We start from the raw sequence: 13,514 nt of genomic DNA on the forward strand, positions 1-13,514 counted from the left end.
GATCCACACTATAGAAAACACAGAGGGTAGAAGGTTAATAGTAACAACAAAGTAAATGACTCTTAGGAAGGAAGCACAAAACTCTTGAGTTCCACCTACTCCTTTGTCCTCTAGATCAAAATGTCTCTCTTACATGTGTCTCTACATATGATTTATGCAAGATGTACGCAGTATTTGATGGTTTTCTGCAAACCTTTTTCTGTAAGGGACAGTGAAAGGTAAAGGAATCTTGTCCCTCACTCTAAACTGCTATAGCATAAGGAGAACAATGAAAAGAGAAAATCAATTGATCTACAGAACTGAGTTTTATACTGAGAGATACAATGGAAGAATTCCACACTGCAATCTTAATCGGTTTTTTTAAGGCTCAGTCTATGACCCTAAAATTAAATATGTATATTACAGTGAGAGCCAGCTCCACAGTTCATCCAGCTCAGGATCTCCCAGTTGCTTGTTCCAGTTGCATGTGAAATAGGAACAAACACAACCTTCAGATATCTGACTGCCAACCATTATAAATGGACAAAGTCAGATGGAGGTCTTATTTAAAATGCTAAATGAACCCCAGAGTCAGGATTAAGGTGAGGCAAGAGAGGCACCTTGGCTGAAAAATTTTAGGAGCCACTCACTCTCAGGTATTTGCGGGGTCCTGAGAGTGAGTGCCTCCTTAAATTCTAGTGTTTCTCTTGCCTCACCCTGGCCCCCACCCTGAAGGAGTTGACTATCTAAGAAAATCAGTGGGAACCAGCAAAAGAAAACCAAACCAGAGCTGTAACTGCTGAGGCCTCTGAAGAAGAGGGGGCAGGGTCAGTCATACAGTGGGTAAAGACCAGCAAAAAATGGAATTAAGTGTAGAAGTAATAATAGCACCTTTCTCTCTGCCTATTCAGTCGCCTATTGGGCTATTTCTTGCTGTATGACATTGGGTTTTGAAAATTACACAGAAGAGAGAGGAGTTCATAAATCACCTAGTTCAAGAAGTCTTTTTAATACTTCCAAGAGGTCTCAGTATTGTTTGTTAAATAGGCTCAGTGCTTACCAACTTAAAGTAGCCTCTTTTAAGGTTAGTTGTTGCTTTTAAGATTTGCAACTGTTTTGTTCCTCTCTTTTCCTTCCAGGGGAAATCCTTCCTAGTTAGAAATCAGTAGAGGATTTTGGACATTTCTTTGCCAAACTGTTGAAATGTTCTTTCTCACGTGGTTAATATCAACTGGAAAATAATCAGTGTGTAAGGAACAGCTAACTTGACAGCTGTATCACCAAGCTACAATTTCTTTAAAATCAGTTCTCTGCTGAAACTTCAATAAATTAATTAGAATATAAACTTACGTTAAAGCTTCTGAGTAATTATAATGAGGAGAGACTCCTAGAAACTTCTGTACTTCATCCATCACTGTAGCAGGATCAGTTCTTAGCTGTTGCCCATCAATAATTAGCAACTAAATTAACAAGGAAATAAAAAAAATGCACATTGATAAAAGACATGTAACTGCATAATTAAAAAATTCTGCACTCTGAATTTATTCAGTGAGAGACTGAGGGGACTTGTGTGCGTTGTTGTTAAGACTTAACCAGGCCATCCTCATTAATGACCTGGAACAAAAAATAAATCACACTAATTAAATGTGCTCACGTTTTGTAGTCCGAGAAGTCCTGCAAACACTATGAAAACAAAAAAGCCATTTGAGGGTAAAAAGAGAGCTTAAGAAATGTGACTACACAATCACAAATGGAAACCAAGTTTAAAAACAGATAAAACAATGATTCCGTGATTCAAGGTGGGAAGGAGCATTGCAGGAAGGAAGAAAAGTGACCAGACCAGGTACAGTGAGACAGAGGACATGGCCATTCTCCATGATTCCAGTCAAAGGAGTAGCACCGTAAGGTTTTAAGAAATATTTTGATAATCCATTTGGAGAAAAAGGTAAGACCCCCAGAAAGCCTGAAAGGAAACAGAAGTTCCTCTACAGACTACAGGCAAGAATTTGCTTGTTACTCTGGTGAGGGAAGGGGGTGGTCCCAGCAAGATAAAATGACAGGAGACCATGAGGAAGGGCCATAAAGCCTGGAAAGCAGCTCTTGCTCACACCTCTTCTCCAATATTTCTATGTAGTCTCTACCAGCATCGTTCATTAGAACTTTCTCTGTAGATAGACACGTTCAACGGCTGCAGTATCTAACTGGTGGCTATTGAACATTTGAAATGTGGCTAATGTGATTGAGAAACTTAATTTTTAATTTTATATAATTTTAATAAAAATTTAAATAGCCATATATGGTTGCATATATGGTATCATTATGGCTAGCATGTTTCTAGACCCACAGGCATATACTGTGTCTGATGTGACGGGACTGCTTTATGCAATCCGGTAGGGGCTGATTTTGTAATCTAGGCTAATGGTGGGCCAAAGAGAGAAGCAAGGAAGCCAAGGAAAACACAGGACTTGTGAAAAATGCAGCAAGGTGGTTCAAAGGGAAATAACGGCACTTAATTAAGCAAGACAGTATTTGCCTTGTTTGGTTAAGAGGTTCTCAAGCTTTATTCTCAGAATAAGAATCAGGAGTATCAAACTTCTGATGCTCTTTATAATCAGGAAGGGTATGCGCTAGAAAACAGGGCAGGGAGAATTATCCTGAAATACTTCTAGAAAGAAGAGTAGATAGTTTTTCTACCTCTGCCTATTACTGTTTGCCAGAGTCTGATTTACAACTAAAGAATAAAGGCTAGTAATGTTTTAATGAGTAAAAATTTCCTCTAGCCTAGAGGCAAAGTCACTAGCCTAGAGGAACCAGCAAAAGAAAACCAAACCAGAGCTGTAAACTTAATGAGATTGTAACATGATGTAGATTCTTATTGCTCAATACCTGAAAGGGAGGGAAATAAATAAGCCATCTCTCGATGTGGCTGGCATACCACCCTGGGACCAGACATCTCTTCTGCAAGGCTCTAAGCTCAGAGGATGCACGGGGCCCGGCTGAGATCACTTCGTAGAAGCTAAACTTCAGAGCTGCGGGGTCTTCATGTGATCGCTGATGCTATGATGAAAAGGTGGATAATTAAACCGACTTGAATCATAGGCATAAATAATTAAAAACCAATCTCTGTAACAAGTCTCAAAGCTAAAGGAAGGAGTGCCTCACTGCTGGAGAGTTATTTGTTTTGCAATTAATAAAGGATGAAAATGTTTGCCTGGAGCGTCAGGATTAAAAGTTATGACATTGATGAGAGTATATATTTGAGAATTAATTGGTAGAGGTGGAATTCTTCTTGATAGGATTCCTTAACCAATTTTTCTGAGTCGTTTCCTTAGTGTATACATATTATTCTGAAAGTAAACTTTTGAAAGTTGCCTTAATGCCCCCTTTTCAGCCCATAAGAAACCATTTATCATGTCCAGTGAATATCCATAATGCACAAAGCACTCTACTAGTTCTGCCACGTAGTTTTGCTCCATCTAGTAATGCAGTTTTAGATTAGAAAAGCCCTATCGGCTATTTAAATGGAGAAACTACTGAAAACTCTGACGTGCATTACCTGAAACCCACAGCTTTTATAATATACTACCTAGCATCTCAAAGCCAAGATTATTTTACTTAATGGTAACCTTTGCGATGAATCAGAATTGCTTATTGTACAGAAAATGCAGAAAGCAGCAATCCAGATAGGAAAGCATTTCATAATGGCTCAGGCTCACGCCCAGGGGTTTGAGGAAATCACCTTTCCCCTAAATTGACCAAAAAATATTCAGGCTTAGTGGTGGGTTTGTGGATGTTTACCACATCTAGTTGAATAGCAAATTTGCTGCAATTGAGATTCAAATTACTATACTACAAACTCCACTAGACTTCGTTAAGCCTGCATTTTGCCACTGTGGAGCGATTTATTTGTAATATTTAGGACGTTTTGTTAGCTTGCAGCCTTGAAACCTCCTTTTTCAGCAAATTCTCAATTTTTCAGGGGCTAAGTGGTTGCCAAGCTCCAATTTTCTTCTTTCTTGTTGAGTCAATTAAGGCTTATTTCTTTTTTCTCTAGATACCTAGTGGAAAAGGCAAAAGGCGCAATATCAAGTCAGTCAGTTTGCAATTTGCTGTATTTTTGATTTAAAAGATTGCTGTAGGAGTTGGGCATGACGTTGGTGTGGAGTTGTGGATTCCAGCTCTCCAGGAAGTCTCATTCCCTATCATGCAGATCATTATCAATATGCCTAAGATCCCATGACCTTCCCCCAGTCTGTCCTAGCCATGAAACCTTTCCTGACAATCTGTGCTTCCTTTTGTGAACGTGGAAAAACTGCTTTTGTTCAAAAAGACCCCGTGCTGAGAAACTTTATTCTCTAATATCATAGATTGTCAGGAATTTAGATGTTTGAGGTCAGCGAGAATGGAACATCCCAGTCTTGCCTGGAGGATCAGAGCTATGTGGGTCACTTTAACACAAAGAAGCCTTATTTCCAACCCAGGTGCAGAGTTTCAGGTAAGTGATTTTTGGATGTAACATTCCACATTTATCTTAACTTTATAGTTTCCAAGGAAATTGGACCATTAGTCTGCTTTTCAGCCCTGACCTACTGATAACCAGCTTACACACAGCCCTGCCTGCATCTATCAAACACTTCATGTTAATTTTACCTAAATTTCTCCCCTTACAAGTCCTTCCCTTCTTTAGGGAAGTGCCCAGATAGTTCTTCCAGTGTTCAGGCTCCTCTGCTGCAGCCAATTAATATACCTAACTTCTTGTTCCTGGTGGTCTTTATCAGATGGGCTTTATCACTCTGTAGGAGTCTACCTGTCACTTAACACTTTCTGATTTATACACTGGTTATTTACACATATTTCTCCAATTAGAGTGAAAGCGATCTCAAGTGTAGCGTCCAGATTTGTTAATTTACCTGTAGAACATACTTAGAACAGTACTTTGTACATGGTAGTCATTAAAATAATTTAATGAATGGATGAACACAAGGAAAGTGTTTTTTTAAATTACAAAACCGAGGAATGATAACTAAGGATACTAGAGACTAAACACACTGACTCTATTAATTTTGTTATGCTCTTATATTTAATTTTGACTGCTTTTTATTGAACTTTTTCCACTTGATGATTAATAAAATATCACTGGGGCAGTTTTTTCCCTATTATTTTTAATATTTATTAAAGTAAACATGTATTTGATGTGTAAGTTTTATTATTAGAGTCTGTTAAATTATTTCAAAGTGATTGTTTCTGTGCTAGGTTCTAACCAACAGCAGAAGCATAATGGCAACCCTGGAGTGTATGAGAAAGAGGCTTAGAACAGGGAACACTGGCTGGGCTTTCAAGAATGAAGAATTAATTCTTTTTTTTTTTTTTTTTGCGGTAGACGCGGGCCTCTCACTGTTGTGGCCACTCCCGTTGCGGAGCACAGGCTCCCGACGCGCAGGCTCAGCAGCCATGGCTCACGAGCCCAGACGCTCCGCGGCATGTGGGATCTTCCCAGACCGGGGCTCGAACCCATGTCCCCTGTATCGGCAGGCGGACGCTCAACCACTGCGCCACCAGGGAAGCCCAAGAATTCATTCTTATATTTAGTTTTGCTACTAAGTTATTTCTTCAGTACAGCAGTTATTTAAGCTCTTTTAGAGTCAGGGTCATCAATCTACGGCTAAAGTTTGCTTGATTTTGTAAATAAAGTTTTATTGGAACACAGCTAGGCTCATTAAATTCCATATTGTCTATGGCTGCTTTTGCAATACAATGGCAGAGTTGTAACCATATGGCCTGCAAAGCCTGAAATATCTACTCTCTGGCCCTTTACAGAAAAAAAAAAAAAAAAAGACCTGTGATTTTTTGCTTTGGGGAATCAGTTATATTCCTTATCTGTAAAATTGAGATAATAATAGCAGCATTATACACATATTAGATGAAAAATAATGATTTTAAGTTGTAACACTTTACTTTTAAAATGCAGATTTATAGAAGCTGAATACATACAAGTATATACTATTTTATTTGCTCTATTTTAATTTCTTCATTGTATTAATACATTTTATTAAATACATGAATTAAATGGATGCAAAATTAAGAAAAACTTAAGGGGAATGTTTCTCCATGGAAACAAAGAAAAATTTATTTACCTTCCTGAAATATAAAGCTAGCAAGTCTCTTCTGTTAAAACCCGAGGTGGTGGCTATTGCTGAAAACCACCCTCCCTTCTCCATACTCCTCTTCTACTTGCTGGATTCTGTCTGTATTTTCCTTACCTGGTACCAGGAATATGCCCGGTCTGATGGGTCAATGAGAATGGTGATGATTTTGGCTTTGGGGACCAGAGAAGCTGCCCTTTTAGGCGCTTCCTCTGAGTGGAAGTAATTGGCACTCTTCTCAAACAGAAAGTCAGTGGTAACATTAGATGGGACTGGGAAGAAATCCATATACCTAGAAAAGAAATATTTCTCAAAATAAGACTGGTTTATACTCATACCCTGGTGACTGAAGATGTTAAAAATGTCCTACAAACAAAATTCATTTGCTTCCTAAACAAAAAGCCTTTTTCTTTAAGGCATTTGTCCCACAAGCCTGCTGGCAAGGAAAAAAATATATAGAACACTAATAATGTATTTTGAAAATGCTTTTCTAAATACATTTTCTTTTTGTTCTACTTAATATCAAGAAAAAAGGTATGGGAGATAACAAAAATGTACACACAGAGTGATCAAATGGCAATAATAATCAACCTAACTGTATAAATTGTATCTAAATGCAGAAATATTTTACAGAGAAAAATGTGAGTGCTCAACCAAGAAGAAAATTTGATAGAAACAAATGATGTGTTCAGTTCAAAGGCATTTTGAAAAATCTTAGACAAAACAGTTTTTACTTCGTCACAAGAAAAAATAATTTCATTCCCACTAATGTACTGTGCTACTATTATATTCAAGTATAAAGTATCAAAGGGCAGAACAGATCCGATATAAACACTGCCCATTTCCTTAATTTTTTTCCCATATAGAGCCATTTATATTCTTTAGAAAAATTATAGAAGTTTAAAAAGTATGTATATATTTTCAGATATAAAATACTATCAAATTTTCCAAGGTCAGGTCCTGTATCCTTAAGTGTGGTGAGAATTCAAATCACCAGCAGAATGAGCACAGGAATACCTGTAGCCTCAAGCACAGAAAGGTAGGACATATGGGTTTTGTATAATATTCCATTTGTACAAAATGTCAAATATAACTGAATTCAGCGTATGATAGTAGGTATTTCTGAAGCACCAAGGAACATCTTTAAAGGAAAAGGGGCCTTTTTAGAAAGAACATGCAAATCTAACTTCTAGGGTTTCTTACATTTTATAATAATAGCCTCACACTCCACCCACACCCTCTTCAATTCATAAGCCACTATGACTTTGGGTTACCAAGACAAGGTAGTTCAGTAATTACTGAACAAGAGAATCATTAACATTTATGTGATGACTTCTTTTTGCAGTGTGTTGTTTTCAGTCACACAATAAAGCTTCTAGTAGGATTCCAGTTGTTACCATATTACAAAGTTTGGCTGGTGCAACAAAGTGATGTTTTGAAACTCAGGGCAGTAAAGAAATCCTTTTATGTTTTCTGGAAATTGCCTTGTTGTTGATATATCATTCTGGCATCCCTTTCTTTTAGGGGTAAAGACATATATAAACATTTCTGAAAAGTTTGATCTGTTAACTGTTCTGGTGTACACTCTATTTATAGAAAGTGCCATATTTCAGGATACTTTTTAATTTAGATGCCCACACTTGTTTCAGGGGTGCTAAGGTTATATCACGTGTCTAGTGGTATCTTATTTGGTCCAAGCTTGTCTCAAGTTTGCTTATTCTCAGCAAGGGTCCAAGAATCACAAAAGAAGGGCAGGATAACTTTTAGTTTCTAAAAACTGTCCCACCTTCCCTGTAGTCCTCCATACCTACAACACTTTGGGCCTTGAAAACTTCCTCCAGCGGTTCTGGATCTTGGACCCACAAGGCTCCAGAGGCTCACAGAGAAAGCAGGGGCCAGTTCTTGTTTGCCTCTATGCCCATGTTTTTTCTAATATAGTGGCTGGTAGTAATAAGCACTTGAAAAATGTTTGATGAATTCATAAGAAAATAAAGAATTCAGCTTTCTATTTCCAGGGTGGAAATACATCCACGTTTGTAAATATGAATTCAGGTTATTCAAAGAATTGGTGAGCAAACTAGAGTGGTTTAGCAATATGTGGGTTAAAAGCGAATGCCGGCCTCATTTAAGCTTTGCTACTCCCATAACAGCTCAGCAATTGTTTTTAACTGAAAGACATGATTTTTTGCAGCACTCCACATTTATTTGTTTCTTGGGTTGACCCTGTATTTTTGAGTGATTTTACTCAAAGCCAAATTAAGATGTTTAGAGGCTCCAAGTGTTAACAGGATTTTATGGCTCTCCATGTGCCACTCCAACCATCCACCGCCTCCCCAGGTAATTATAAAAAATAACACCAAACTATGAAACATAAAACTTAACTGTATGCATAAATCAAACATTTTTTCTTAGAGATTCTGATCACAAATCTTGGCTATTTAATCAAAGATGGAGTTTTCTCATTTTCATTTGCCCTGCTTTGCTTGTGCCCTAAGCCTGTGTTTAGGCTGCCTGTTAGTTAGGGCAGCCCTGGTTTTGCCCAGTTCTCCAAGAAGAGCAGATCCATGTATCCAGATTAACTAACTGTGCCTGAGCTTCTGTAAGTGACCTTGGCATGCTCAGACACATGATCTTCAACCTTGTGGCTCTGTGGTCCTAAAGGGACTGCTGAGGTGCTGATGCTTCAGGGAGAGGTAAGGCCAGTCTGAAGACTGAATACATTGATGTCTTTGAGAGCAAAGCTCTAGTTACTGCTAATAGATTGACATTTGCAGTTACCATTATTTGCTCTTTGTGTTAACTGCCTTTTATAAACACACAATTGTCAATCAAAAGTGTTTACAGTTGGGGTATTTTAGTGAGTTATAATTAAAATCTTTAATTGTCTTTAGTTTTCTACTTATTTATGCCATCTCTTTGTAGACTACTTAAGGGACTTTTCGTTTCTGTTATAGTGCCTGTACACATTACTGTCTATGAACAGCTTTTTTTTTTTAATTGAATATTCTCACAGATATTCTTAAGTCCCAGGGAATCCAAGTATTATTGAATTCCTCTCCACTTCCAAAGCAGTTTTTAATCACCCCCTTTAGTCCTGATGTGAACATCATTTTATTCTACTGTATATAAGCATGTATATCGATATTTGAGTCAGTGGAAAAATAGTGGCTGAAGTAGTTGATGGGTTTCTTGATTCTCACAGCTGTTATTTAACACTACTGCAATTAATATCAAGCACTATACTGAAGACTTCACAGGGAAATATATAACAATTAGAATATATATAAATCCTAGTAGGTGCTCAACTTATACTCAGTCCATTTCTTCAGCTTTCCGTTTGGATGGCTCACAAGCAAAACTTGAGGGGGTTGATACATATAAAACAGAGATTATGTGATTTGACAACAGAAGTTAATATACACCTTTCTGCTAAACTACATGCAAAATGTTTATGTTCATGATCTAGAGTTATTATCAGAATTTACTCTTTTATGGTACTTTCTGCCCAGAATTTATGTCTTAAAAGAAAGACTTCTAGATATATTTTATGATTAACATGTCTGTTTGCAATATTTATTCCTGCTACATCACATATTCTGTGTATATTGACATTTTAACTTTTAATTTAACTCTTTTACTTAGATGATTTATACGGTTCTAATTTCAAAGGCCAAAAATTAAATTTTGTATATCGTTGATAGCTTTTTTATAGCTTTCATTACTCATAAAATGCATACACATTTCTAGTTCTATTTACTTATTTACCTTTTGTACCAAAGTAAAAATTGAAAATTATATATGTGAACTGTAGCATCACTTAAATGCAAAGTGCATAAGAACAGAAAGTTATGAAAGTGTTTTCCTAAGAGTAGAGAGAAATGAAATTCCTGTGTATTAGGTATTTCTCTGACTTTTTATCTGTAATTACCGTCAAAGATAATTAATGCTAATTAAAATTACATGTAAGTCTCCTGAGGCGACAAGTCCCTTCATAACCTGAGAAAAAGTTTGTTACGAATAATTTACATGCTCCTTCTATTCAATCAGTTTCTAAGGCACGGAGGATGACTTTTATTTGTGGCTACAAGCTTAAATGTTTATAATTATAAGCACTAATCTTATACTGTGCACAATTCATATACTTTTAGATTTATACTAATAACCCATCTTACCAATCAATCCCCCTGTGGTAGTTATTTCTATTAAAGAACTGTACCTCCTCAAAGGTTTTTGGGCTGGGGGAGTTACTAAGGATGGAAGGATGCATAACCAGGAACAAATACAAAGCAGTGGTTCCTGAAAAGATAACAGAGGTTCAGAGATTAATTAAACAAAAACACAGTTTCCTACTATTAGCATTTCAAAGTCATTAATAAACTAAGTGTTTCAATGATCCAAACAGATACATATAGATACTCCTTGAATTAAACTGAATAGATAACCAGCATCTTAAAAGAAGCAAATTCTAAAAAATGAGGACAGTGTGATGTGAGAAAAGGCCTGTTGCAGGAACTGGGAGACCTGGCTTTTAACCTCAGTTCAGTCACTGACTTGGTCTGTGTCTTTGGCTTTTAGCTTCTTTGTCTTGACTTATTAGTGGAAAATCTCCTGCCTTGATTATTTCCTAGGCTTTCTCTGAGGACAAAAAGACATATTGTATCTGAAGATATTTTGATATTAATAAAGTATCATATAAATGAAAGCTATCATTATTTAATATGAGATGTTACATTATCAAATTAATACTTGGGTTTCCCTATAAAGTTCTTCCCGAGGCCTATGAAAGTTTATTAATTTCAGACAGAATTTAAACTTTTAACCAGTTTAAGTTTGAATGCACTTACATACCTATAAAAATTAGTGCCAAAATTGTTTAAATGGCTAAATTTGAAAAAAAATTGGTGCCCTTTGTTAGTGACACGACAAAATTTGCAGTTTTGGGAAGAGAATGGCACATCACAGGTACTCATATAGATTTGTTAAAATAACTGTCAACAGCAATATTCTCTAAGACAATAAATTGGAAGAGGCAGTGTTCCTAGATTATATCTGAGCCAAACAATGAATATTTTATCTACAATCACAGATAACCTACGATATACAAGGTAAAAATGTTCTTCACAAACTTGACTTAAAACAGTGCTTCTCAAACTTTAGCATGCATCATATTCACCTGGAGGCTATTAAAAAACAGAGAGCTGGGCTCTATCCCAGTTTCTGATTTAGCACACTTTGAGAATCACTGACTTAGAAGAAATATGGGACAAAATCTAAAACTTATTGGGAAAAAAAATGTTCCATTACTTGAAATCCATAGTAAAGCTTTCTAGAGCATGATCTTTATTTATTTATTTAATAAATTTATTTATTTAAAAATTTTTGTATGCGTTGGGTCTTCGTTGCTGTGCTCAGGCTTTCTTTAGTTGCTGTGAGCGGGGGCTACTCTTCGTTGCGGTGCGTGGGCTTCTCATCACGGTGGCTTCTCTCGTTGCAGAGCATGGGCTCTAGGCGCGTGGGGTTCAGTAGTTGTGGCACGTGGACTTCAGTAGTTGTGGCACGTGGGCTCTAGAGCGCAGGCTCAGTAGTTGTGGAGCACAGGCTTAGTTGCTTTGTGGCATGTGGGATCTTCCCAGACCAGGGATTGAACCCGTGTCCCCTGCATTGGCAGGCGGATTCTTAACCACTGGGCCACCAGGGAAGTCCTAGAGCATGATCTTTAGAGTCCGATAACTTCTAGGATCAAGAGTTTTATTTCCAGCACTTACCAGCTGTGTGAACTTGAACAAAAATATCTAACCTGAGTCTTAGTTTGCTTATCTGTGTAGTGGGGAAGAAAATACTTAGCTGTCAGGACTCTATGAGGGTCAAGTGAGATAATCTACATGAAAGTACCTAAATAGCTCCATATCTAAATGTTAGTAAGGTATTTTAAAAAATAATTTTATTGAGATAGAGTTCAGTAATGCATTTTTTAAAAATTGAAAAGAATATAGTATTTGTAAAGACAGAAAGAATAGCTATTACGTGAAAAAAAGAAAATAGATTAATTCCATTCGCAGATCAACTGATAACATTCTTTTCTGAATTTTATTTTTAAGAATTGTATTAAACCATGTTATTTGCTTTTAATAGCATGATGAGCATTAATAAGACAAACAAAAAATGAATAAGATCTAATCATTTGCATAGTCAGTAAAAGGCATACTGTAATTTTATCAGTGGTCAAAAAATTGTTAAGTTGTGGTGTTTGAGTTCTGTCTTTATCTACTCATATTCTTGGGTCTGAATAAACTATCCTGTGTGTGTGTGTGTGTGTATGTGTGTGTGTATCTCAACTGCACAATCATAGACACACATGTTCAAAAAAAGCTTCAGTTTTTATATTTTTGTTAGTTTCAACACTAAAAATATTTGAATATCCAGATGACTATACATTCGTGCAAAATTATTCAGAAAAATACTTTTGGCAAAACTAAAGATAAAAATGAAGCCAGTTAATTTTTATGGAACTGATATAAGAAGATATGTTTGTCCATTTAAAAAATAATCTCATAAAATATCAATATATACAACAATATGGATGAATTTCAAAAGCAATATGCTAAGTGAAAGAAGTCCAACACAAAAGATTACATATTTTATGATTCCATTTATGTGAAATTCTAGAAAAGGCAAAACTATAGTGGCGGAAAGCGGCTGTGGCTGAGGATGGGGGAGAAAAAGACATGGAGATCATGGAAAAGACTCTGACAAGTACAGGTTTCTGGTAACTGACTATACTGCTGACCTGAATGAATAAGCACTTTCAGAACTCTAATGGAAAACTGATGAATTCATAAAAGTGCTAACAAAAGGTCAAGATGAAAAAAATTAATTACATGGGACTGAGTGAACTGATGAGGATGATTATAATTTTTGTGACTCTCTGTTTGAATAAAAAAAAAAAAATCCCACAAGGACTCAGAAGAAAAAGACATGGAGAAACTTTTTAGGGAGACAGAAGTGTTCTAAATCTTTAATGTTGTAGTGGTTATACCACTGTGTACAATTTCTAAAATTCATCAAACTGTGCATTTAAAATGGGTGAATTTTACTGTGTAAATTATACCTCTATAAAACTGGGAAAAAAATTCAATTTCTATAAAAAGAAGATAAAAATCCCCTTCCAAAGGTAAATGTCATCTACAAATTGTAACATAAACATTTGGAAACCCAGATGAGTTGAAGATGACAAGTAATTATGTCATCTATGATATTAAAATGTCTGCATATCTAGCACAACACAAGAAGCATATCCTGCAGGGCTTTCTGAGGCAAACTTGATCTGCCAAGCTTCAGAGAGATGTGATTGTTAATGACAAAGCTATGTGATGACAGTGGGAGTTTGCTAAA

General features: G+C 36.3%; 1 protein-coding gene across 1 annotated transcript in view; it reads right to left on the reverse strand.

Annotated features, from left to right (window-relative positions):
• The window catches only part of LOC112399504 (bifunctional heparan sulfate N-deacetylase/N-sulfotransferase 3), a 136,081-nt gene that overhangs the window by 13,159 nt on the left and 109,408 nt on the right, over positions 1-13,514 (reverse strand). Inside the window, exons 8-11 of the mRNA XM_024744706.1 lie at positions 10,295-10,418; positions 6,240-6,414; positions 2,866-3,036; positions 1,330-1,439 (exon numbers count right to left, since the gene is read on the reverse strand). Of these exons, the coding sequence (XP_024600474.1) occupies positions 1,330-1,439; positions 2,866-3,036; positions 6,240-6,414; positions 10,295-10,418 (580 nt within the window). The remainder of the gene's footprint in view (positions 1-1,329; positions 1,440-2,865; positions 3,037-6,239; positions 6,415-10,294; positions 10,419-13,514) is intronic.

This window comes from Neophocaena asiaeorientalis, unplaced genomic scaffold (genome assembly GCF_003031525.2).
Source record: "Neophocaena asiaeorientalis asiaeorientalis breed wild unplaced genomic scaffold, Neophocaena_asiaeorientalis_V1.1 scaffold309, whole genome shotgun sequence".
Lineage (NCBI taxonomy): Eukaryota > Metazoa > Chordata > Mammalia > Artiodactyla > Phocoenidae > Neophocaena > Neophocaena asiaeorientalis.